The sequence below is a fragment of the Taeniopygia guttata genome, chromosome 4 (genome assembly GCF_048771995.1).
Source record: "Taeniopygia guttata chromosome 4, bTaeGut7.mat, whole genome shotgun sequence".
In the NCBI taxonomy this organism is placed as follows: Eukaryota; Metazoa; Chordata; class Aves; order Passeriformes; family Estrildidae; genus Taeniopygia; species Taeniopygia guttata.
The window spans coordinates 57,615,386-57,641,579 of NC_133028.1; the positions used below are offsets into that span (position 1 = coordinate 57,615,386).

Below are 26,194 nucleotides of genomic sequence, written 5' to 3' on the forward strand. Positions count from 1 at the left end.
GAGAGCAGATATGTCAAATAAATAAATAAAAGACCAGAAAGTGGAGGCATGCCAGAGAACTGAGAAGGAGCATACTTATTTTTTACCTTCCCATAGTGGCCTCCGCTGGTGAACCACTCACTGAGTTGCTGGTGGAATGTAAAGCTTCCTTGAAAGTAAATCCAGCTGGGGACAGAGGTGGAATCACCACCTGTGTTCCCAGAGGATAAATGCTGCTTACAGCTCAAGAGGCCTCTGTGGTGCAGGAAAGTGTGTAATTCACGCCTTCCTGAGCCAGCTTTACTGAATGCAATAATCATCTGGTCTTTATTTGAATCTCCCTCTTCCGGGACTGATTTCCACTGTCTTCTGTTATTCCAATTCTCCTAAAGCACTGCAGTACATAAAGTTTCTCAGTCCAGATGCAGACCTCACATGGGCTCATGGCCACCTCCTTGCAAGCACACTAGTAGCCCGGTATCACTCTGCCTCTCAATTATTGGCTGGCTCTGGGCAGTCTCAAAGCTTTCAGCTGCTCCCAACCAATAACTGGGAGAGGTGGGAAAGCAGGATTCCTGCTGTACCAGAAGAGTGTGAAGGAGGCAAGCTGTGGGTTTGTGTTGGGTTGGCATCTGCATTTATAAGTTTCATGTACTTTCTTTAGGAGGACGGGAAGAAAGAATTGTATTATCAGGGGACGAGGATTGTCATTTGGATTAAACTAAAGACTTGCCCAGCAGAACAGCAAAATCTGGAGTTGAGGAATTAAAAAAATAAGTACAGAGGACTAGGACTAGAAGTGAAAGGTCCTGCATTTAGTGACTGGTATCTTCAAAGGACTGTGAAGGTAAGGAAAAGAAAAAATGATCCCCCCCATGTCAAAATTTTGTCTTTGCTGCAACAGAAGTAAGAAAAAAAAATAGGCTTTAAGTTCTAGTGCTGTTAAACATCAGAACAGAAAACTTTGTGATGGATGCACTTTGGCCATTTTAAGCTAAATCCTGCCCTGCACCTAACTGAATAAAAAGATCTCTAGCTTCAGTAGGTTTTATGTTTAAATTCCAAGCCAGAGTACAGTCCTTTTAAGTATTTCTCATGTATAAATTTAATTGTAAGGCATTTCTGTACCTAAAGTTATTTTAAAGTCAAGTGTTAAAATAGTGCATTTGTTGAAATTAGTACAAAATAATGAAAATATTTTTTAAAAAATCCTTAGATAACTGCAAAGCCCTTTAGAAAGAAGGAAAAAAGTGAAGCGCTACAACACAAGAGGAAAAAGGAAATGCTTTGGAGATAGGGTCTAGTATGTAGACCATACTGAGCCATGACATCAGTGTGTAATTACCCTAAGGTAAATGTCTTATGTTACAAATTCTTCCCTTGCCAGAGGCCTCAGGCCCCACAGATAGCAAAGCACTGGAGTCCTCAACACCCAAGAGGTGTCATAGGAGCTCTGCTCCTGCAGCCTGCCTGCAGCCCAGACAACTTCTGCTCCTTTAATTCCGTGTTTGCTGTATTTCCAGCAGTCAGGGGCAGTTCCCTCTTGTGGAGCTCAGAGTAGGTGGTGCAAGCTTGAAGGGCAGGGTGTACCCCTGCAGCAGACCTTGGCAGGCTTCTGCTTCTGCTGGAGTCACGTTTCTGTCCTGTGCTGGGGCCAAATTTCCGAAGCATGGCAATTAAGCAAACACTTCCCACTGAGAAGAATACCTGACACTGATCTTCAGCCCTCCTGCATCTCGTTCTGAAGAGTTCAGATGGTGCTGCCTGATAAGAGATTTTACCCTTCACCCATGTTTTTTACAAATAAAACTCCACAAGATCAAACACTTGGTAAGGCAGATTGGTTATGCTATTTATTATATAGGAAATAAACTAAATTAAAGGTGATTATATTACTTCAACAACTTACCCAGCATTTGCGCTATAAGAATAGATGAAAAAAAACATAGTTAGAGTTAAAATAATGAGTGTTGAATTTGCATATTTTACGCACAACCGCTTTTTAAAAAGGTTGTTACTCCATTCCAACATGAGAGTCAGTTTGTCCAGACAAAAAAGTCAAGTATAAATACCATTATACACCCCATATATATATATATGTATATATACACCCACCATATTAGTACTGTTATAAATAAAGTTATAAAGTATAAATACCATTATTTGATAAGTATTATAAGCCTTATAAGTATATAAGCATTTCAAAATCAATTTTAAGGGAAAACTTGGAATATGCTACCTACATTGTTTACTGTTAAGCCACACAGAGTAATGGAAATAAATGGTCACGTCTGGTTTTGCTTACTAGCATTAATTGCTACTAAGGATACGTAATTAAGGGTCATACTTACAATATGATCTCTTCTAAATTAAATAATTTAAAATACCAGTTAAAGCATTCCTGTGTATTTCTCTGTATTTACTATATGTAATAACACATATATTGACATAATTAAATGGCAGCATGTCTTAAAAATAAGTGCAGCATATGTTTCTGTATTACAGAAAAAGTATAATATCGTAATAATATAATAAAACTTCTGTCTATAATACCAGAGGTATACCAGAGTACATTTGAAAGCACGCAAATTGGAAGCAGAGCCCACTTCTAAGGAGTGGTTACGTGAAAATAGCACCATTCTATAAAAATCCAGTATTCACATGCCTCACATTCAGTATTCACAGGCAAGTTACTTCTCTTAGTGTTAGGTCAAAATACAAAGTGGATCATTTTGTGTACTTGTTTAACATTTTCACAAGTGTAAATACATTATAGCAGAAATTACAACACAAAAAGAAGTATCAAAAATATCCTTCAGCTGAGAACTCATACTGCTGCAATATACTTTCAGAACTGACGTAATGTAGCTAAACAGCCCTTTAAAAATGAAAAATAAAGAAACACTTTGTTTTAATGTTTACTTGGCTTTGTACTGACTTTATGGAATTCTGATTAAATTCTTTTCACGGCTGTGGTCTTAAACTAGACCAAACTGGGGTTTAAAGGTCCAAGGTTCCTGGCCCAAGGAAATCAGTTTTGGAAAAAAGTCTAGTATTGGTGCAGAAGGTGTCACAGCCACGAACAGGACAGGGGACGTTCAAGCTGCAGAGCAGCACAGGCAGACATCGAAAGTGAGAGCTGCCAGATTTAGTTACGACACAAATTTCACATTGGCCCCAGTCCACAGTATGTTTAAGTAATTAATACTCATTTCAGCCAACCATCATTCTTTGTCTTCAACAGACATCCCAATGGAATACAAAGATTTGTCTCATTCTTCTTGCCCTTCCTCATACAACTGACAAATATTAATGGTTATTCCATCAAATTCTGTAGTGCAGAATCCCATATAAGCTGCTTTGTCATCTACAGTTTGTTGGTGCTGGTTTCATCTAAAGGGAAACTTTCAAAGAAAAGGATATCAATAACCTTTTAAGCTGACAAGAAAAAGATACAGCTGTTTGACACAGGAAAGTCTGTAAAGCCTGGGATGCTGGTTTCACATCAAAAGTCCATTGATAAAAAAATAAAAGTGAGGAATATTACATAGAGAAAGTCAGAGATTTTTTTCCATAATTATTCTCTTTGATTGCACTAAAATTACTACTGCTGAGGGATTTTCTGGATATCTCTCCATTTACCGCACAGCATATGAGACAACACTACAGAAAACTATACACTTTCAGGTACATAGAGGGCATTTTAAAAGCCATGGAAGTTATGGCAGGGATTTGGTTGGGAACAACAGGTTTGCCAGTTAGTAATAAAGTTGAAAATACACATGAAGAATCAATTTCCAAAACCAGGAAAACAAAATATAGAAAAACTCATCTGGATTTCTAGTTGAACATGAGCCAACTAATGGCTTGATGCTGCACTGATTTCAGTATCTTGGAGGGATATTCACAGAGGTTTTATTAACTGCATGAGTAAATAGATTTTTTAGAATGAAATGTGTCTATCTGACTTTGAAAAACAGCAGTGTGACTTTTCAAGAAGCAATAGAAGCAATCTACAAAGTGATACACTGCTCTCTAACAATCATGTAAGACAGCAATGAGTCAAAGTCCTGGCCTGATCCTATGAATGCAACTTGCCATAGTCCTTGCAAGTCCTGTATTTCATTCATTTTTCAAATTCTTGCTTCATGTGTACTTCATTAAAAGCTCTTAATTTAATTTTCACCTGTTTACGCTTTCAACAACTTCACTTTCACACTAAGACGGCTGCCATGGCATCAAGCACTAAATAAAATCTTCAGCTCAGTAACAGAAAGATCTTTTCTTACTAATACTTTCAATAACTCACCTTGCATGGCAGACTTAGTGTGACTCACTGACATTCCTGGGCCCTTAAATGAGTTGAACTCATCTCTCAGGAGAAGAAATAGGACTGTCTTTGTCTGGGCACAACAGATAGAATCATTCCTCAGGAATCTTTGAAATATGGTTTCCTGTTCCCAAAGCAACTGATTTGCCTCCCTTTGCTTCAGACTTTATCAGTGCAACTTGGTCAAAGCTCTTAGAAACTCAAACAATAATATCTACAATCAGTTCAGGCTTGGCTGCAGAATTATTTTTGGCTCATAAGGGAGAAAGAGCTGGATTGGCAGTCCCTTCATCCATGATGACTGCAACTGATTTGGCAGCTCTAACTAGACTTTCAAAACTAACCTCTCTGATAACCCCTGAAACTACATTTTTCTAGCAAACAAACTAGCAAATTTTGTCTGCCTCTAAATTAGCAGGATCCAGATTTCATTGTACAAATCTGTTTGTATGGAAATCTCTCGACCTATTTACATCTCCATTTCTGACTCAGGTTTCTCTTTGGTGGTTGTGACTAAAAAGGAAGTATGGCAATCATGTTGAATTAAAATAAATTAAAGCTGTGCACTTTCCCAATTAGGCCCTTTGTGGGATGACTTTCAACAGGAAGACAGGCCCATCCATCACTCTGAAGTGCAAATACATTTTAAAGCTTCATTCTCTCTTATAATTTCAAATTTCATAGTTATTTATCTTGGGTGTGGTTAGAGTTGCAAAACGTCTCCTTATGGGTGCAGAGCTGGAGCACTTGAATCTACAGCAGAGTCACTGGTTCTAGTTTTGAAGGGCTGGCAAGTCCTGAGTCAAACCCCAAAATATCTATCACCTTGTGAATAATCACATATATTAATTGAATTTGAATTATTAACTATGTGCTGTGTTTATTTCCGTGCCTCAGCTTCGCTCCCTGTATTGCGTCAAGAGCAACAATTAATCTAAGTTTTATTCTTCATTTATACAAATACTGTTTTAGGCAGAGTAATAGTACATACAATTTTAGAAGCTTTTTAGTAGCCAAAAAGAAAATAGCCTTCTATTTAAGTTGACAGGGTATTTGCATTGTCACAGTACATTACATGGATTGGATGCTTTACATATAACTGTACTAATCTTCATGGCAAACATAATAACAAAAGCAAGTTGTTCTGAGAATTTTCTATTTATATTAAAAAAAAACCCAACAAACCAACAAAAAACCTATCCAGTGAGGGACCACATGTAAAACTATGGTTTCTCTGCACACAGACCAAGGCTGCTTATTACCTACAGTACACCAGCTATGATGAACAGACCACCATAGTTGTGACAACTGATGTTGCTGCCTCCAGGGTAAAACAAAGGTTTACATATTACACAAGCAATTTAACTGTTTTCTAAACATATTGCCAAGACAGTGGGAGTTGGCAGCCAGCACTGTGTTTTAGGTTTTGGATACTTGGATTAGAAGTGACTGCTGATTATAGACCTTTTTATTCGTCTTCTACGAATTACAAGCAACCTAGTAACCCAGCAAAGAATCCTTCAGAGCACTTAAACTTGTCTTCATGGCTTCCCAAAGATTACATACACAAATCACTCCACAAAAGTGGCGTAACAGACCTGTGCATAGATAACTACATAGGGCAATTGTCTTGTTCTAACTCTTAAAGACTTCCCCAAAGTGAAATGTTTTATTATCCTTTTTGTGCAGTAGTCAGGAAAGAAATAAAAGAGTTTGGGCAAAGATTATCCACAAGAAAGAAGCTTTTTTTTTTTTTTTTGGGTTCCAGCTGAAACACAATAAAGAACATAATTAACTTCACAATTCTTTGTGTTTTTCATTTGACTGCAGGGAGGAGATGAAAGAGGACTGTTAAGCCTTGCATTCCACCCCAATTACAAGAAAAATGGAAAGCTGTATGCGTCTTATACCACCAACCAAGAACGGTGGGCTATTGGACCTCATGACCACATCCTTAGGGTCGTAGAGTACACAGTATCCAGGTATCAGTAGAAGTCTAAAATTAACAAACTCTGTATTTCTCAGCAACCTCTGCGCTTTAGTTTTTCTGATTTCTAAAATAAATATGAGGTTTACAATGTATAAACTTGGGCACCTGCACAAAAACTCTTGTGGATTTTATTTCAAATAGTAGTTTTGGAATGACAGTAAGTACACAGACTTTTTTCTTTTTAAGACTTCTTTTCAGTTATTCTGTCATTTTTTAATTATAATTACTTCCTGCTTATTGTGTATAGGCAGCAAAGTAATTGTTTGTGAATGCTAGAAAATTGAAATTTCTCAGAAATAACTGTTAGGCATTTTTCCACCAAGTTACAACATCCACATCTCAAAGTATAATTTGAATTAGTCAAGTGTATTTTCAGGAAGAAGAACGATAGTGAACTGTTAAAACTGTTCATGTCTTTAACTCATAGGAAAAATCCACACCAAGTTGACATGAGGACAGCAAGAGTGTTTTTAGAAGTAGCAGAACTACATCGAAAACATCTAGGAGGACAGCTGCTGTTTGGCCCAGATGGTTTCCTATACATTTTTCTTGGAGATGGCATGATCACTCTAGATGACATGGAGGAGATGGATGGTTTAAGGTATAAAAACTACCAGTGGATAGACTTCTATTATAGTGCTCAAAGGCCTCTTTGGCTTGGGAGAATTGCAGGTGTTCCTGTGGTTTTTAAAATATTTTTTAAGTATAAGGGTATACTCAAAACCCAGACCAGAGGGTAATTGTAGTACCTGATTTTAAATTAATGGAATGGAATTAATTTAAACATCACATCATTTCATGTTTGTGGTAAGAGTCTGCTCTTCTACTTTTCCTTTCTCCCATCCCAATCTCAAATTTAAGTTAAAACATTTTGGTTTCTCCTATTTCATATAATGAGAAAGTTCTGAATCCTTACAAAAAGATATCAACATCTGCATTGAAACAATATAATTTTTTTCTCATTTGCTTTCTGTATAATTAGTCTTTGGACTGTATTGTGACCAGATATCTTTGAATTCAAGAGTAGGATCAAAAGTGTGAGCAAAAAGCACTTTGTAATTACAAAGTGCTTATATCCATAGTTACTCTAGATAAAAGAGTTAGTAGCCTTATATTTGAGGCCCTTAACAATTTTGATGTTTGGAAAGTTGTTCTTATGATCAAGTTGCTTCCCAACAACATGGTTGGAGGCATTTTAGTCTGCACATAACAAGGCAAGATATTTGTAAAACTGAATTTTTGAAAGGTTCTGCTACTCTTCTTTGGACTTGCACCCACCATGGAATCAGTCTCAAAGTGGTTAATCAGTAAAGTGGGTCATTATTTTCCTGGTTCACTCTAGTATTATGTGGAGTAAATCTACCAGTAAAACACCTTTTAAAACCCAATTATTTTACCCTTCAACTCTCTCAGTGATTTTACAGGTTCTGTATTACGCCTCGATGTCAATACTGACCTGTGCAATGTCCCTTACTCCATCCCACGGAGCAATCCACACTTCAACAGCACCAACCAACCTCCTGAGATTTTTGCACATGGCCTCCACAATCCAGGCCGGTAAGTAAGTTTCAACTAAACTGAAATTAGTCTGGAGCAGACACTGTTTTCAACCAGTTTTAGGGGTTTTTTTATACAGACAGGCAGCAATATTTCAATAATAAAAGCACTTGTGAACTTTTCGATTCTTCCTCTCCTGCACCTCTGCACATATGTGACATATGTCACAGTTAGAAACAAACAAAGGGGAAAGAGAAGAGCATGTACAACTACTACAAGTCAAGACCAAAATGACAGAAACAAAGTACAGGATTTTTAGCTTTAGTAAGCAATAAAATTACTACCTTTGTGAAAGAAAAGAGCTTAAAGCAGAGAGTTGGTAAAGTATGGCTGAAATGGAAATCTTGACTGAGAAAAAAAAGCAATTGGAAAACAAATGAGAACATCTGGTGATATCTAAACAATAGCAAGGAGGAGAACAATGCTTTAACTAAACAACACATAACTCAGCAAAGTGGGTGGGTGGTAGTACTGAAGTGACATTTAAAGTCTTGGTTTGAAAAAAAAATCAGAAAGTCAAGTTGTTCAGATAAGGACATGATCCTTGGACTTTTTAACAGTCCAAAATTCCTACACCATATAAGTTCATTTAGTTTAAGGCACTATTCTTTTTAGGTGCTGTAGTGCAGACTGCATTATATCACTAGGGAAAAATAGTTTTATTTCACATTACATAGAAATGTGTAGGAATTGGAAAGTTGTATTATCTCCTGTATATAAATCGAACACATTTCTCAGGTATCCCTCAAATGAAACAATAGGCACCACAAAGAAACAACAACACTTTAAAATGTAATGCTTCATACTGATAGTTACATGTTATGAACTCACCTTTCTCATGGATTTTCTCTTTTTTTGTTGTTTTAAAGGTGTGCTGTGGACCGGCACCCAATAGATGTAAACATCAATTTAACAATACTTTGTTCAGATTCAAATGGAAAGAACAGATCTTCAGCAAGGATCTTACAAATAATAAAGGGCAAAGACTATGGTAAGTTCTATCCAGAGTAAAGTTGCTGGCAAAGTCAGGTTCTATTTCCATGGAATAATTAACAGAAAGAAGAAGAGATTATGTAAAGGCCTGTGTAGCCATGATAGGAAACTTACAGCATAGATGGGATAGACAACTTATCCGAGATAGAAGTGAAAATTCTATCTTTTCAAAAGAAATCTTCGATGTAGAAGCGGATAAAAGATGCAGGCCAAAACCAAATTGAAATGACTCAACTTTGTTCTTGTTGATGTAGAATATCATGTAAATAAGATTTAACAAATTTGACAGTTGCTAGTCTGTCAAAGATCTCACTGTTGCTGCATATTTTGGCTCATAAAGAGAATATTTTGGAATATCAGGAAATGATGAAAACATATTCTTAGTCTTTCACAAATAATTTTTTGAGACAGAGAATGGAAACCTCATGTAATATGCCTCTTATAATGGAAAAAGTGAGATAGACAACAGCAGACCACAACCAAACAGGGAAATGACTGAGCTCTGTTTAAATGTTACTAAAAATAAAAAACTTAGCTTCTACTTCATAATAAATTGCTAGTTTAGATTAGATTATAAAAAAATAAATACACTCAATTAGGGACTTTAAAGTTCTTCATGCTCTCTCTGAATCAATATGATTGTTGCCAGTCACAATTTCAGTTTGATGTTTAACTCTGGTGCTCACCAAGGTCCCTTGCTAGTTCAGGCAAGCCAGGTGACACTTCCTCTGAGCTATCACCTGCCTTGACTGCCCATTTAGCAGCTTGTAAATTCCTGGTGGCAACATGTGATAAATGCCAATGGTGTGTAAAAGCATTGAGAACTGGCCTGTCTCCTGGAATGTAGCATTTCCCTTTCTAATCACATCCCTAGGTTCTCCCACCTGTACTTCCCTTAAAGTTAAAGCACTTGTGCTGGCTGGCAGAACAGTACGCAATAGCATAATGCAATTGTACTACTTCAGTTATTGCATGGATTTTCTGTGTCCATTTTATAAAAGCCAAACCAAAGAATAATATTTGGTTAACCACTGCTCCAGTGGAATTTTGACTGCATCATTATTGCAGAGTAAACTAAGCAATATTGTGTCTATCCCAAGCAGCTTGCCAGTATTAGTACTAGGCTGTGGGTCAATGGCTTCAATAAAAAGAGTTCATTGTTGTTTTCTCCCGCATAAAATTTCAGCTCTAACTCATGTAGAACAATCTGGGAAATGCATTTAGCAAAGACTTAAAGATGGCCCTCTGACTAAAAAATATTCCTATTAAAAAATGGTCAACTAGCTGTGGCTTTTTTTAAAATTATGCAGCTAGCACGTGAAATGGAGCCTACTTGTAGCCTCAGTGGTATTTGATTGCATGAATAGGAACATGTACACTGAAACTTCCTTGAAAAATTGTTTGATAACACTAAACTCTGTGGTTTTGTGAAATAAAAAAAGGGGGGGGGGGAAGTATAGGAATTGCAACTACTACAGCAGCATAAAATAAATTACTATGAGAAGATACAGCCAGTAATAGTACTGTTTTATGGGATATAAGACACATACTGTGTTTAAAACTGTGACTTGGAACGTTTCTTAAACCAGTGAAAGGATTTCAAAACTAATTCTAATGAAAATCAATGGAATTTCTGCACTGGACTCTACAGTGAATGGGGGCAATTTTGTTCCTGAAGTTCAGGAGATCCAGTCTGCAGACTGGATTGACATGTAGAAATTAATAGCAGTAATCACACTCATTTCAATGGAAGTCCAGCCTAATCTTTATGTAGTTTTATTTTTCCAGCTTGTGCACATGAAGGAAAGCAATTAGAGCCTCTCCTTTTGAAATTTTTAATGGATTCTTTTACAAACAGACTTTGTTTTAATATTCCGGTTTTTTTTTAACATCTCATTTCTGGCAACACATCTTGAATTCTGAGGAATCTTTAAATGGAATTAATCTCTTTCCTTGAAGCAGTAACATTTTCCTAAATGTGCATCGATATGACAATGCATATGATCTAATGCTATGGTACTTCCTTTTCAGAGAGTGAGCCCTCCCTTCTAGAATTCAAACCATTTAGCAGTGGCTCCCTGGTTGGTGGATTTGTGTATCGGGGCTGCCAGTCGGAGAGGCTCTATGGAAGTTACGTGTTTGGAGACCGCAATGGGTAGGTGTTGTACAGCTCACTCCTAAACAAAAATGCATGTGAAGTGTATTTAGTCACTCAGCTGCCTGTATGAAGCCACATCAACAGTCTTGTGTATTGTGTCACTTGACCAGTTCAGCAGTATGGTAATGCATGTCAGGTTCTAGATCTGGGAATAAAATAGCACAGCATTTTAATGAATGGTGACATACAGAACATACCTAATCCTTGCAAAAAGGTGCAGGATGTTGTAAGAACTGCACAGATGCATCTATGAAGCTACTTGCAGCAAGTGTTTACTTATTTATCTGAACAATGAAAACCCTCTGTTCAAAATGTAATATAACTTTTTTTTTTTAATGTGTTTGTGAATGTAGAAATTTTTTAACACTGCAACAGAGTCCTGCAACCAAACAGTGGCAAGAGAAACCCCTCTGTCTTGGCAACACTGGCTCATGTAGAGGTTTCTTTTCAGGCCCTGTCTTGGGATTTGGAGAAGATGAATTAGGTAAATACCAAAGGAATTTTTCTTAAATTATAAAGCTTATCAGTAATTCCTGTAGAAGTATTCATAATTATAGTAAATGTTTAAAAAGAAGGCTATCTGTCCTTTGCCAAAGCTGTCCACACTGCTCTCAGTTACACCTCAGCAGGCTTATAGGAAGAACTGAGATGAGAATGTGTTGCTGGAAAGGGCAAAAATCCTTACTGTGTCTCACATGCTGTGAACTGTAGCACTCCATATGACAAAATGTATAAAATACTTGTTTTTATTTCCAGCATTACAGAATTAAAGGGCAAAGATATAGAATGAGCAGTCTGACCCCTCTTCTCCCTTTCTCACCAATTTAACTTTTTTAATCAATTCTATAGTATATGAAAAAATCTCTCATGATAGAATGTTTTTCACATTTTAGCATCAATTTGGGGAAAGTGCTTATATAAATTTTCAAATAGCAAATGATTCTGTTGTATATTTCAGCATTTCTTCTGAAGTTTTTTTCATCTCATTTGGCAAATATAACCAGATCACAAAAGTCATGTATTTAACATCTTAGAAAAGGAGAAGTAACTTATTGCACTGTTTTCCCTAGGTGAGATTTACATATTATCAAGCAGTAAAAGTCTGACACAGCCTCACAGTGGAAAACTCTACAAGATCGTTGACCCAAAAAGGTGAGTATTGCACTTCTCTTTGGGGTCAGCCTTTCCTTCAATAGGTTAAAAGCCAGAAGGTAACTGTCGTTTTCTTCATGTGGCTGAATTATACAATACTGTTGTTCAATAAAAAGCAAAATTCCCAATGCAGGGGGCTCCCTAAAAGCAAATGGTCCAGCAGCAGCAAGCAGAAGAGATTCACTGTCTCATAGGAAGTTAATGTCAGAACGACAGAAGGGTAACCAGCACTAACTTCTGGGAATTTTTACACTTGGACATTGTGCTGAAAGCTGCCCACTTTCCCACCTAGATGTATATTCTTAGCATGTTTTCATAGAGAAGTAGACCTACTTAATATGGAACCATATGGACTGGTAGAAGATGCTCCTGGTAATTCTGATGTCAAGTGATTTGTAAGTACCATAGAAAGTTATGCAGCATCAGTGGAAGGCTGGAATTCTCCCCAGTGCTGCTGCTTCCTCACTGCCACTGTGGTGGGACAGAGCACAACAGGAGCTGCCTGCAAAGATCAGCACTGTGTGACAAACCTGTTCTGTGTACTAAAAAGCAAGTACAGAAAATAACCTGTCAGTCCTAGCCAGGGTCAGTTTGGCCATAAGTAAGCTCTAAGGGATGCATTTAGTCTTTCCCAAACATCTTCTGTTGTACAGGAGATACCACCAATGGACAATATCAGAGAGGACTCAGTTCTCAGAGGGTGTGATTGTCACTGCTTAATAATATTGAACACACCCCTTCCATATCCCTTCTATTACATATCTCTCCCTTGGCAGGCTTGGAGCACCAAGGAGGGAAATCCTCTGTCCTTGGACTCTGTGCCAGAAATACACAAAATTCTTTAACCGTTCTTAAAGAGCTGCTTCCAAAGGGCTTTTAAATCCCACTCAAGTGATTTATAAGACATGGAATTAATAGGATTTTTCTAATTATTTAGGCTAATTTACCAGCTGTAAAATGAGGATAAATTAAAATTATGAAGCCAAAGTTCCTCAAGGCATGATCTTTGCAGAGCAGCTGGAGATATGAAAATATTAAGGAATCTGGAAGGACTGCAAAAAGCCAGTTCCCAACATGACCCAGGGGCCCCAGCAGCAATAAGGGGTGATGACTAGCAGATAGACACTCACTTTAGCTGGGGGAATACCATGTTCCTCATGATGGATCTTGCTGCTCTATTGGACCAAGTTCTGACTTGTAAAAGTAGAACTTCCATCCTGCAAAAGTATCAGAAATCAACACAAAATGAGACAGCAAACAGAACTGAAGTTTGTTTTATAATTAGTTTGACCCCATCACACCCTAGGAAAGCAGCTGCCTATTTGCTCAGCATCTACTTCAGCATGTCTCCATAGGCATCAGATACAGTCAGATTTCCATTTTTGGCTTTGCTATTAAGGGAGGAATTTATTTCCTTGTCAGACTTAAATTCTAAACATTTTTAATGGGATAACAAAGGAATAGAACAAGAAAATCGTAACACTGGATGCACACTGGGAATAAATTTGAGTTTCAGGGGTAGTGGAGTTTCAGTGTTTTGTAACTGTATCACCCCAAAACTATAGCAAATAATGTGGAAGCAGATGTTACTGCAGGTTGGCGCAGTCTGTCAGTCAAGGTTATTATGTATGTTTTATTTATGCTTTCTGGTATTGAAAACATTTTTTAAGAACAAAACTTGCCATTCTTCTTGGGATTGTTTAGTCTGTTGGTGTATGGTTTTAAGTGAATTTTACACCCTAAATCCACTATTAGTATCTAATTACATGGGGCTGCCTTGTTTGACCTCAGTTTTTTGTCTTGTTACCTCTTCCAGTAGGGTGGTCTTCAGCTGACATACCTGAAAGACCAGACCTCCCATTGCTGGTTGGCTGTTTTCATGCATGGAAAAGGGTCAAGACTATGTTTGGTTACTGGTGAAAGTAACCAGAAAACTATAAAATACTTTTGTAAATTGGCACACAGTTGAAATTAAACAGACTGTGGCAAAAGGATATAGTTTTTGGTAACACTTCTCAGAAACACAGGATCATTTTCATTCAGGCAAAGTTTTGAGTTTTGATGTCTTTCAGTCTCACACCACTGCAGCTTATAAGGGAAGGATAATTAATGACTTCCACAATAGAGCATTGCAGATGTATTTACCATTCCATGCTGAGTTCATACCACCCATGTAAACAACTTAAAAATTCCATGGCTTTGGCAAATGTTCATGTAAAGTTTTAGAAACAAAATATTGTTATTTACAAGATCATATTCTTTTCAATGTCAATATTTTGGTGCTTCTCCTCATGGTGTGCACCACACCAATACAACAAATATTCACATAAACTTTACTACACTAAGCTTTGTAGAACGCCAAGTAAAGATGCTACAGGTGGAGTATGAGTAGCAGGTAAAAATAAAATAATGAAACTATTGATTTGTCTTATGTCTTAGAAATTCATTACTTACTAAAAAACCCCGGTGGGAGGTGGTCCCTGGCAGACCTGTTAATTTGCAAAGAGAATCTTCCATGCCTGGGGCCGTGTAGAAGAACAATATTATCATGTCTTGCAGTAGCCCCTTGCTGGAAATTAACAATTCCATGCAAACCCAGCCTTCTTCTGCTAGTGGTCATTTGTAAGCTGCTGCAAGCTGACAAAATTATTCTTTTATTTTTAAAAATAAACATTACATGAAGGTTCAGGGTTTTATTTCTTTTGATCTTTTTAGAATCATAGAAACATTAAGGTTGGAAAAGATCCCCAAGATCAGCAAGTCCAACCTTTGACAGATCACCACCTTGTCAACTAAACCAGAGCACTGAATGTCATGTCCAGGTGTTTCTTGAACACCTCCAGGGATGGTAATTCCACCATTTCCCTGGGCAGTCTATTCCAATGCTTAAAAACCCTTTCAGGGAAAAAATACTTCCTGGTGTCCAACCTGAACTTTCCCTGGCACAGCTTGAGGCCATGTCCTTTTGTCTTGTAGAAAACTATTGCATAATCAAACAAGACTCCTGTTTTTCTTGTCTCAAATGTAGCTTAAGACAGAAATCTATTACTTGGACATAGAAAAATCAAATTAAGTGGGCAGATTAAAACATTAGGACAGCAGAAGATGAGGGTAATCCAGAGAACTCTTTGCATTATCTTCAATACTCAGCAATTGGAAAGTCCCATCATACAACAATCCTTCAGGTGTAACAGAGATGTTAAACTGAGGTGATATATGACAAATTGATGAACATGATCAACACAGTGGTTCTGAATCCCACAAATTTCAAAGCAGTTTGAAATACAGAATTCCAGATACCACAGTAACACTTCTATTCAGTTCTTCCAAATACTTCGTATCAATAACTAAAGAGACTCCCACTGAAAGCACAGAGTGAAATAATCCTTCTCTTTGTAAAAAGGTTGTTATAATGATACATTAATGCCTGAGAGCTCACAGACAGCAAAGTGATTTTTAAAAAGCCCTAAGCATGTGAAGTGCTGCAAAATATAGGTATACTAAATATTACCAAAAATCCCATTGAGAAATGAGTATAGCCAATAGCATATTTAGCTTTGAGGATAGAGGAGATGTGAGAAACATTAAAAATTATAGGCACACAAAACCAACATTGGGCGCATTAGTTAAACTGCCAGTTAAAAGACATTCTTAAGTTAAAACTGCCTCTGAAAAATATTTCCACAGTTTGACAATTATAAAAAAAAAAAAAACATTACCACAACTATCAGGGATTGGAACTAGTGAGGAAATACAGGGAGAAAGACTTATGTTCTTCTCAACTAAAAGGTATGGTTAGTCAGATACTGAAGGTCAGTGCAAATACTAGCATTTTATAAATTGTTTCTGCGACCAAAGAACAAAACCTCTTTATTTACTAGTTTTCTACTTTCTGTTTCATAACTTTTCTGTTATGTTTTTCATAACTTTTATTTTATGTTTTCTGTTTCTAAACATACACTAATATCAATCACAAAAGTACTGATGAACTGAAAAGAAAAAATAATTAAGTAAACAGTGCTGTAGAAAATGTATAGAGGTCAAAAGATTCCAGTTAGTCAATAACAGAGAAAATAGGAGACAAACCCATTAGAAAAGAAAAAGTAATCATTTTTCTAGCATGATGAGAGGAGAAAATCAACTGTGAAAATGAATATTTTATTAAGTAAGATCTGTTGATAGGTGCATACAGTCTGTAACTTAAACATTATTACTAGACCAATAAGTAAGAAAATAAACTTTGTAGGGTGGAAGAACAGCCATAAAGAGGCTTTGTAAGTCTTCTTTTAGAGTACTTACAATATGATTACTTTAATTTCTAAGGAAATTACAGATAAAAGGAAAGATATCCAGAGTCAAGTCTAGAAATGACAGACAATGCAGAAGTTTTCCGTTTAAAAGATGTGCTGTGAAGTTTTAAGTGTGAAGCTTTAAGAGTTTGCCACCATCCCTACATTGATTCCAAAGGGGAGGAGTAACTGTTCTGACCAGGATGGCTCGCTGAAACCAGCAGGTGATTCTTATGAAAGAGGGCAGAGCCTGAGTAAGTGTTCCTGCACACAGAAGATTTCCTCTTCCTCTCCTCATAACACCTTATAGATCTGCATTTCAATGTGTTTCATATCAACAGCTGGAATAGCTGCTTCCTGTTGGATTGAAACTTGAACTTGATTCAAAGCATCTTACTCCTCTTTCATGCCCCTCCAGAGTATATATAATTCCACTTACCATCCTTTCCATCATCACCTTCCGGGATTTCTGCTGTCAGAGAGCATTTCCAAACAGACTGATTTCAGACCTGAAGGGACAATATCTAGGTCATACCTCATTTTGACGCTGTTCAGGCTCTTTAGAAAACCATTAGTGATTTGATTTTTTAACATGAGTCAGGAGTGTTTGGTGGTGTGGCAGGAGAAATGCATCTATGAAAGTGAAGCTCTGTTTGAAACTTCAGTTCCTGTGGAAATGGAAACACACAGTTTTAGAGTAATCTGCATCAAGATACTCTGTTCTGATGGGTTATAGATAAACTCCAAGGCTCCTACCGGAAACTCTCTGTAGAATGAGCCAATTTTGTTGGTGAATGCCCTCACCAACCCAGGTGGGCCATATTATTTCTTTCTGTTCAGGAAGTTACTATCCCTTCAGTCATTTGAGGGAATGGAAAGCCAGAATTAATGTCTAATTATGTTTAGTTTAGCAGGAGCATGCAAAATTCTTATCTCATTTACCTACCCACGTGCAGTTACTATTCCGACAAGAGACACTAAAGAGAAATTAGAGCTTTTTGTGAATACCAGTCTAGAGAGTTTCACTTTACAGAAGTACTTCACAAAAACTCCTTTGTAACCATGGTGGAAAAACCCAAGGATTTTTTTCAATCACATCACAGCTCACTGACTGTAAAAGTTTTTGTTTTGGTTTTATATTTTCCCCCTTTTCTTAAAGTCTTTCTAGCATTGGCTATTAAGGAGTTCTCACTTTTTATCACTTTATAAGGAGAAAAAACAGCTCAGTTTATCTTTTGCTTATTTTCTGGAGCCTGCAGGAAGCCTCTGCCATCCTAAAGAAAGTCACACATAATAGAGCAGCTTTAGCCTAGTAAGCCAGTCGTTCCCAATTCATCAGTCAAAGTGTTATGCAAGTGGCCCCCTAAATTGATAAATTCCCACAGTGCCTGTTGACCCAGCTGCCAAGTGCTCATGCAGCAGGTGTTGTTTTCATGACCACCATGACAGTAATACAAACTGTTTAGCAGTTGCAGTGACCTCTTAGCTATTAACATTGATACAGGCTTCACTAGGGACTAGTTTTCAAACATGACAGAATTTCTTAAGACTAGAGGTCATGAACAAGTATACCATATAAGAATAAATTTGATATGCTGCTGAGTTTAAATCTTAAAAGCCGTGAGTTTTTTCCACATTATTCCCATGTAGTAAATCTGGAGACAAGTAACGAGCTTTTGGCATCTCTCCCAGGATTAAAGGTATACTTTTTAATTTTAGAAGCTGTACCTGAAGAGATGCTATATTTATTATATGACAAGTAGTAAATTTAGGTTATGACAAGGAGTGAAACAAAATTATTTTTTCTTGACATTTTCCCTTATACAGGAAAAAGCCTCAACAACTGATGCACAAATGTCAGTGATATACTTAAGTATATTCTAATAGCTAAATCTTATGTGCAGGTAATTGAAGCATAATATTCCATATATTTTGTATCAATATTTCTATAGCAGTGTCTCTTGTTTGAATCTGAACATCCAGGAATTTTGTCTGCTTTTTTCCCCTTGCTTTAGTAGGGAAGTAGAGGTTCTTGCTATTGTGTCAAAAGCCTGGTGGAGGAATTGTTTTCTGTTCAGCACCATTGTTTTATGCTGAGTTTAGCCCTCCATTGGCATTGACTTATGCACATCTGAGTTACAGATAGCACATACAGCAACTAACTCACTCTATGTGTTTAGTGGAGCTGCAAAGAGAAAGCATGAAGTCCTGAGCTATGCCAGGATGAGTTTTAATCTATTAAAGCATGTTGGACTTTTATATGCCTCAAAACAGTAAAGACATCTTTCTTCTACTAGCTATGGTAAGGCAGCAAAAATTATTCCACACATGGCACAGTCAAGAATTCCCAGCTCACTGCACACATCAGCGAAGGGATCCAGCAAGGCCCCAGCCCCCAGTACAACTTTTCCTCCATGTTCCATACATTTAGAGTTGTTATACAGTTTCATGAAAGCCTGTTTTAAAAAGCAAGATATACTGTACTGTACTGTATATATGAACAGCTCTTTAAGATAACTAGAATTGTACGGACCATATAAATAGTCATTATCAGCTACATTTTTGGCTGACTTTCTGTGGACCAAATAGTGCTTACTGTAAGAGTAATCAAGCTCTACCCTTTAGGGTTTTATAGATTGAGGGATACAAGGAAAAAAATTCTCTCCAGCCTGGAGTGTGGCTCCATCTACTCCCCTCCATTTTCCACGTCAGGAGACACAGCGAAGCACTGGTTATATAAACAAAACCATGGTCCTGTGTAAGTGCAGGAGAGATCAAGTTCCAACAGTCAGTTTCAGGACTTGTGTTATCTTTGTGAGACACACTTCAGCTTGCTCTGAGCCTGAACATTTCCACCCCTTCCAAGCCCTGAAAATGCAAAGTGTGAGCACTGTGGGGCAGAGGCTTTCTCTTGACACGTGTTGGTCCCGGAGCAGCAGTCGAATCCTGAGAAAGAAGTGTGTCTTTTCCCAGAGCACAGCTCAGGAAAACCAGCGATTCTCACACACGAGGATTCCGCTGCAGCTGCATTTGTATTCCTCTTCTCCTAAGGCATCTTGCCAACCAGAATTTTTTCCATCTTTGTCTCTACTCCACCCCACCATTAATAAATATTATCCAAGGCTGATGAGTGCAAGTTCTTGACTGATGGTAGAATAAAAGGCAAGGTTATATTCACAAGTACTGAGAGCGGTAGAAAACTTTAAATCATAAAAGTGACCAGCCATGCTCAGCTGAATACAAAAAGGTGTGACTTCTGCCTTCCTAATTGCATACAAAACCAACCATATATTATAGCACTATCATAGACAAATAGTTCACATCTATTAATAAAATAAAATAAAACACCAAATAAAATATCTTTTACAAGGTGATTCTTTGCTAAAGATATGCCACTGGAGCTCTCTTCCAAGAGATGCCGCAGGAGCCTGAGGTTATGTTTCCTGCTAAACACTGTATTGTACTTGTGTTTGAGCAAGAAAAAGAGAAGTCTCCCATTTAAAATAACTTGAAATAAATGAGCTCTAATAGTGACAGATAAAGAATGTTGCATCCTATGCAGTTAGCTATCCATAAATAATTTCAAATGTAGATTTTTTTCCAGATGTAGGAATTAGAAGACAGATCTTTTTATCTTAAATCTGAACAAGTCTCCATTGAAAATCATATTATTTTCTAGAACCATTTCCAAAACAGCACTGCATGTGAATATTGCTTATAATTTTTTAAGCATAGGAACCTTCTTAACCAGATCATATGTAATGCACTCATTGCCTATTACAGACCTGGAATTCCTTACAGGTCAAAAAAAAAAAAAAAAAAAAAAAAAGAAATGCATTCTATTTAAAAGACAGCTGCAGAAATATGTAAACAGTAAAACTGAAAGGGTTTCAAATATGCTGCACCGAAGGTGTCAAAACATGTTTCAAAGCCCTTAAATAATACAGGACTTTCAGTCTGATTCTCAGAAATGCTTTGGAAATCAGGGCTTGGTGCTACGCTAAAGAAGCATCTACACATTCTTTCTGTCCTTAACATCTTTGGGGGACCAGTTCTTGTGTGTGGATGTTTAAATAATCATGGTAGTAATTATGACTGAGCAGAGAAGGTGCTATGCTGAAACAAACCAGTGGCCTGTACTGTATTACTCTGTTTCAAGAAAAAATGCAAGAAACCCTGTAATGAACCATTAACAAGATGCATGTCAAAATGGGAGGGGAAAATGTAAGCCCAGCCAGCTAGTGAGGTACTTAGGTATAAATGCTTATACATACCTAATACCCTGTCTAATATTACTTTGATTGTCCCCATTATGCACAGAAATACCTATTTAAAGTCCTAGTAGATAGGGCTTCAGATATCTTTTGATATCTTAGTAGTCAAAAGTTCAGCTAGTTAATTTTATTTTCTTTAGCTTAATTTTTTTCCATGATGTTTCTTCTGATGTTGAAATGGGAGATAAACAATGCCAAATTTTTTTCCTCTTTTTCTTCTGTCACCGTTTCCTACACCTCCATCATACCCATTCTTTCTCAGACCCAAAACTATCCTTTCCTCTGCACAGGTGTATCAGTCTAGGAATTTAATATCTGACAGAGTAATCACTGCACAAGCTGCTATTCCAGGTATTTGCATATAATTGGGGTGTTAATACTGATGTTAGTAGAATGAACAATGTCCTATTCTATTCTCTCATAGAATTTTGTTTTGACTTATTTGGATTCTAGCTGGACACTTAGCCAAGGTTTCTGCAAGCACTCCAAGAAACTATTGGATTTTTTTTCCTGCTCATTTCAAGCTTAGTACGTATGGCAGTAGTTAAGATATTTTCTTTGGGAATGAGTAATTTTGTATTTGTCACTAATTAACTTAATTTTCCATGATGCTCCTATTCATTTACTTGATTAGATCACTTGAGAGATCCTGACATTCTTTTTCAAGCTTACCAAACCTATAGCAGAGACAAAACATAGTACCTCTACTGGAAACCTGTAGCCTTTGGACGCCCCTATCATCCTAACCAAAACATCCAGTGTCAGAAATATTTAAAGTAATCTGAACTAAAATTTCCTTTGTGCATACATTCCACAGAATCACCTGATAGTGAATGGTTGAGTTTGGAAGGCACCTCTGGAGGGCACCTGGTCTAACACCCCTGCTCAAACAGGCACTCCTGCAGCCAATTTCCCAGGACCATGTCCAGACAATTTCTGAGTATCTCCAGTGATAGAGACTCCACAATTCTCTGGGCAACCTGTGCTAGTGCTTGGTCACTGTCAGAGTGAAAAAGTCTTTTCTGATGTTCAGATGTTTAAATAAGCATCCAGAATGCATAATCCAAATATCATTCCATGGAAATATGGAAATAAAAAGCCAGCAGTTTAAAACTGAATTTGTAGACAGAGGAAGTATTTCTGCAAAATTATTACATGTCACAATGCCATAAAACTTGTTCAGGTTACTGTTCCCCCTTTCATAGGGGAACTCTAGATCAGCTAGAAATGAAAAAAAAAAAAAAAAACAAAAAACCACCATGACTGCCTGCGATAAGCTGGCAGTGTTATAAAGATAAACCTTCAGCAAGCTGGTTTTGGCAGGTTCATGCTTCAAAAATTCTCAAAGACTATTGCTTAATCTTGTGGAAGATCTCCGAAGGCAGTTACATAAAATAATAGCAAATTGTACTGTATTTTCCTGTAACATACCATCTCTGGGCTTACTGCTTTTTCTGAGGAAAAAAGAAATCTCATGATTTTTCCCACTGATAATATTACAGCAGAGAATCAAACCTTTAATTAAAAAATCAAATTTTTTCTTCTTGATCCCAACTGTTAACTCTTTGTTTGGTTTGTATGGTTTTATTCAGGCCTTTAGTCCCTGAAGAATGCAAAAGAACAGCTCAGCCTGCACAGATACTGACATCTGAATGCTCAAGGCATTGTCGGAACGGGCACTGCACTCCCACAGGAAAATGCTGCTGTAATCCAGGCTGGGAAGGAGAGCTCTGCAGAACTGGTTTGTATAGAGATTCACAGCAACAAGTGAAAAAAAGCAGTGACATGTCATAATTGGCTTTTAATTATTTGCTCAGAGAAATTTTCAGTATGTGTTGACCAATATATTGGCCTTCAGTTGTAAGACAACATGACAAAATACCAAGTTCATGAGCTGCAGGAGAACAATAAGTCTTTAGATGAATGCAACTGCTAAGACATCTAATGCATTGTGAGCCAGTGCAGAATGCAATTGATAGCATAAACATGACAACAGTATGCTTTTTTTTCCTACTAAGATTTTCAAATGAAAGGAGATGCAGTCACTACATGTCCTGTGATTGGACATTCACCTTCCACTTGCAGTATTATCACTGTCAGTGTCAAAGAGAGCTGACCTGTCAGGAAAGATGGTAAAGCAGAATGGCAGGTCTCCATTGTATCTTTTGCACTTCACTAATTAATGCATATTTTTTAGTTTAAGTACATTCTTGATCCTACCAAATGAAATGGCTCCAGTTTGTTGAAGAGAATTCTATGTACAACGTATCACAAAACAGCTAATAATCAATGTCATTGTGATCCATTATTACAGTGATTTCATCAAGTCCTATCTTGTTGCTTTAGCTTTTAAAAGTCACTTGGAAAAGTGACTGTGACTGAACTGAGATGATGGGTGTGCCAGCCAAGGGATGAGGTGAATGAACCTAGAGTGCCACAGCTGTGCCATCACTGTTTCAGAGGCTGTGGTTCTGTCTGAGCTGTGTCATTTGGGCCAGTGCAGCTGTTCAGAACCAGCCTAGGTACCAGGAGACGTTATTACAAAGATTTTATTCCTCAGCACCAGCAGAGTCCTCTGACTGAGCATATTTGGTCAGCAAGTTTGACCAGATGACCACACAAAGAGATGTTAATATTGTGGCAGTAGAACTCAAAGAAATAGCAAGGACTAAGGGAAAATAAAGATCCCATGATGGATCATGGATAATTCAGGTTGGAAGGGAATTTAGGAAGGCCCTGGTAAAGCAGGGTCAGCTATGAAGTCCTTATAGGCTGGAGTGTAAATTTCAGCAACTTCCAGGTTTTTAGTGATGAGCAGGAGTTACTTTGGAATGAAATGAAATTAATTAGTCACTAATAAAGTATCTCACTGGCAAAGGTTAATGAGCTGACGATCTACAACCCAACAATGAAGGCAGGTTAGAGAAATAGATGAGTTTATCTGGCCAAATATCCCAACTTCAATTGTCCTCAATTTCCAGAGCCACTCTACATTTATAGAATGAGGCCCATTCTACAGCCTTTGTCCAAGTGGAACTTAAAATTAAAATATGCCTCTAACATGAACATAAATGGGTCTTGAATAACCTGGTTTGTTTTAAAAATCACAGATTTATGATAGATGATTTGATGGATACAATGAGCAAGAAAGCCATAGAAAATATGTAGTCTAAGGATCTTCCTTCCCTGTATCCCACACAACAATTAATAGGGATGTTCTAACTTGAACCTCAACCTACTATTATAGTTTAAATAAGAAAATGTAAAGGGAATACCTTACGAAGTAGGAGTTTCCTTTTCATATAGTTAAGAAACTCTTGGATAAAATGAAGAAAACCTGCATTTCTACAGTGTAGTATAAATATCCATAAATCCATATTAAAGTTCATTGCAATAGATAGCACTAAGCAGTATAACACCTGAAGAAAAAGAAAGATATATTATATACATTATATATATATCACAGTCCTGTGACTACCCCAGAAGAAAATACTTCTACAAGTGAAGTTATTGATTATTAATTTTGCTAACTCTGGCTACAATTTAAAATAGGAGCTGCATTTGAAAGACTGAAGCAAGCTGATTAAACTAGAACTCTATACATAATTTATCAGGCATCTACTAAAGAGAGGGGAAAACTTTGAAACTTATATAACTGATAAAAATGGTTGAAAAAAGTACCCTGGCTCTTTTTTGTCCAATGGAAATTCAAATTTGGTCCCAGCAAAAAGTTATTCAAGAGCCAAAGGAGTGCATTTGGTGCACTGCTGAGGTGTAGTCTGCTTTGCTGAGGAACATGTGTAGTCCAGAACTCTGAGTATAGAAAGGAGTTTGCCTGAGATTCCTAAAAATGAAACCTGAATATGGGAATTGGACATTTCAAAAAAATCTGTTGAGTTTATCAGTCTTTCCCAAGTGACAGCCTCACAGATATACAAAATTACTTCCTCCCCTTTATATTCTAAAAGTTTAGAAAATACGCTTTCAACACTCCTAATATTTCATCCTTTCTGTTGTTTTTCATTTATGTGCTTTATCACTACAAGACTAGAAAAGCTCTAAATTAATGTGTACTGTATCTTTTTTTGATTTGTGATGATCTAAACAAAGAAAATCACTGTTTTTTTCACCCACAGCAAAATGCGACCCAGCCTGTCGACATGGAGGTGTCTGTGTAAGGCCCAATAAATGCTTATGTAAAAAAGGCTATCTCGGCCCCCAGTGTGAACAAGTGGATAGAAACATCCGAAGAGTGACAAGGGCAGGTATTCTTGATCAGATCCTAGACATGACATCCTATTTGCTGGATCTAACCAGCTACATTGTATAGTTTCTGGGACTATTTGGAAACTCCACTTTCAACGGGCATTTGTTTTGAATCCTGTCATTTTTGAAAGACTGTTATCCTGCAACAAACACCGGTGATTTGATTTACTTTATTAATTTAAGTGTAATATCCACCAATGTGCAGAAAAATCCCTTGTATGTGTGTAAATATTCCTGCACGTCTCCACAGACGTCCTGATATTCAATATGTGCACACATACACGCACAGCCGCTATCACAAATATGGTTTTGCAGAGAGTGGAATCTTTTTTTAATATTTATTTCTTCATGAGAAATAGTTTACGAAGCAATTCCACTGTAAAACACATTTTCATCAAAGGACTTTCCTGATGTCTTAATGAATTCTTTGACATCCCAGAAATCTCGTTCCTGTACCTATCTGATTATAACAGTGAGAAAGTAGTTTCCAAACATCACTGTATAAACTGCTGGACTTAATAAAATCCAGTTGTAACAGTTTCTAAGGTAAACTGAACTCCATCATGAGACAGTATTTCAAAACTGCTTAATGCATTCCTATCTAGGCAATTCATTGTAAGACTGTAACCTTCACTTTCATCAATGTAACTCTATTACAGAATGTTATTTCTTTATCTAGCATAGATGCAAAAATCTGGTTATCGCAGCTTAATATCAAGATTGTTTCAAGTGTTAAATAATTAAATTACATTCGCATATTTCAAAACCAGTCATCCTAGAAGGTCTGCTTTTTATCATATATTTTATTTAACGATGGGCACTGGGTTCATGTTACATATTTATATTATTTTATTTTTATAATATAGACATCACCTAGATGAGACAGCTTTACCATGTCCTGTAAAATACTAAAGTTACATTTTTCACCAAGTTAATTTGAAAGACTGGGAAAGAGAGAGCAAACACACACATACTTCAACCGTGTTGTGGATTTAATCTAGAAATGTACCCTTGTTTCAATTTGTGTTCCTTTACACTGGATAAGAAAAAAAAGCAAATGCCCACCAACCATAATAAAATTCCAGCATGTGTTTCAAGTGTCCATAAAGTGATTTTCACTGTGGCAGGACAGTGCAAGAGGCGATACACAGGCAGACTGCCAATGCCACTCTGAACGGGGTGTCCCAGGGTGAGAGCTCGCATGAG

The 26,194-nt window shown here is 37.1% G+C and overlaps 1 protein-coding gene across 1 annotated transcript in view; it reads left to right on the top strand.

Moving 5' to 3' along the window:
- The window catches only part of HHIP (hedgehog interacting protein), a 68,281-nt gene extending 42,522 nt beyond the window's left edge, over positions 1 to 25,759 (top strand). The window contains exons 5-13 of the mRNA XM_002188937.7: positions 6,140 to 6,291; positions 6,727 to 6,900; positions 7,713 to 7,856; positions 8,726 to 8,847; positions 10,881 to 11,004; positions 11,361 to 11,491; positions 12,078 to 12,159; positions 22,315 to 22,463; positions 24,859 to 25,759. Coding sequence (XP_002188973.5) covers positions 6,140 to 6,291; positions 6,727 to 6,900; positions 7,713 to 7,856; positions 8,726 to 8,847; positions 10,881 to 11,004; positions 11,361 to 11,491; positions 12,078 to 12,159; positions 22,315 to 22,463; positions 24,859 to 25,052 — 1,272 coding nt within the window. The 3' untranslated portion in view covers positions 25,053 to 25,759. The remainder of the gene's footprint in view (positions 1 to 6,139; positions 6,292 to 6,726; positions 6,901 to 7,712; positions 7,857 to 8,725; positions 8,848 to 10,880; positions 11,005 to 11,360; positions 11,492 to 12,077; positions 12,160 to 22,314; positions 22,464 to 24,858) is intronic.
- Positions 25,760 to 26,194: the final 435 nt, after the last annotated feature.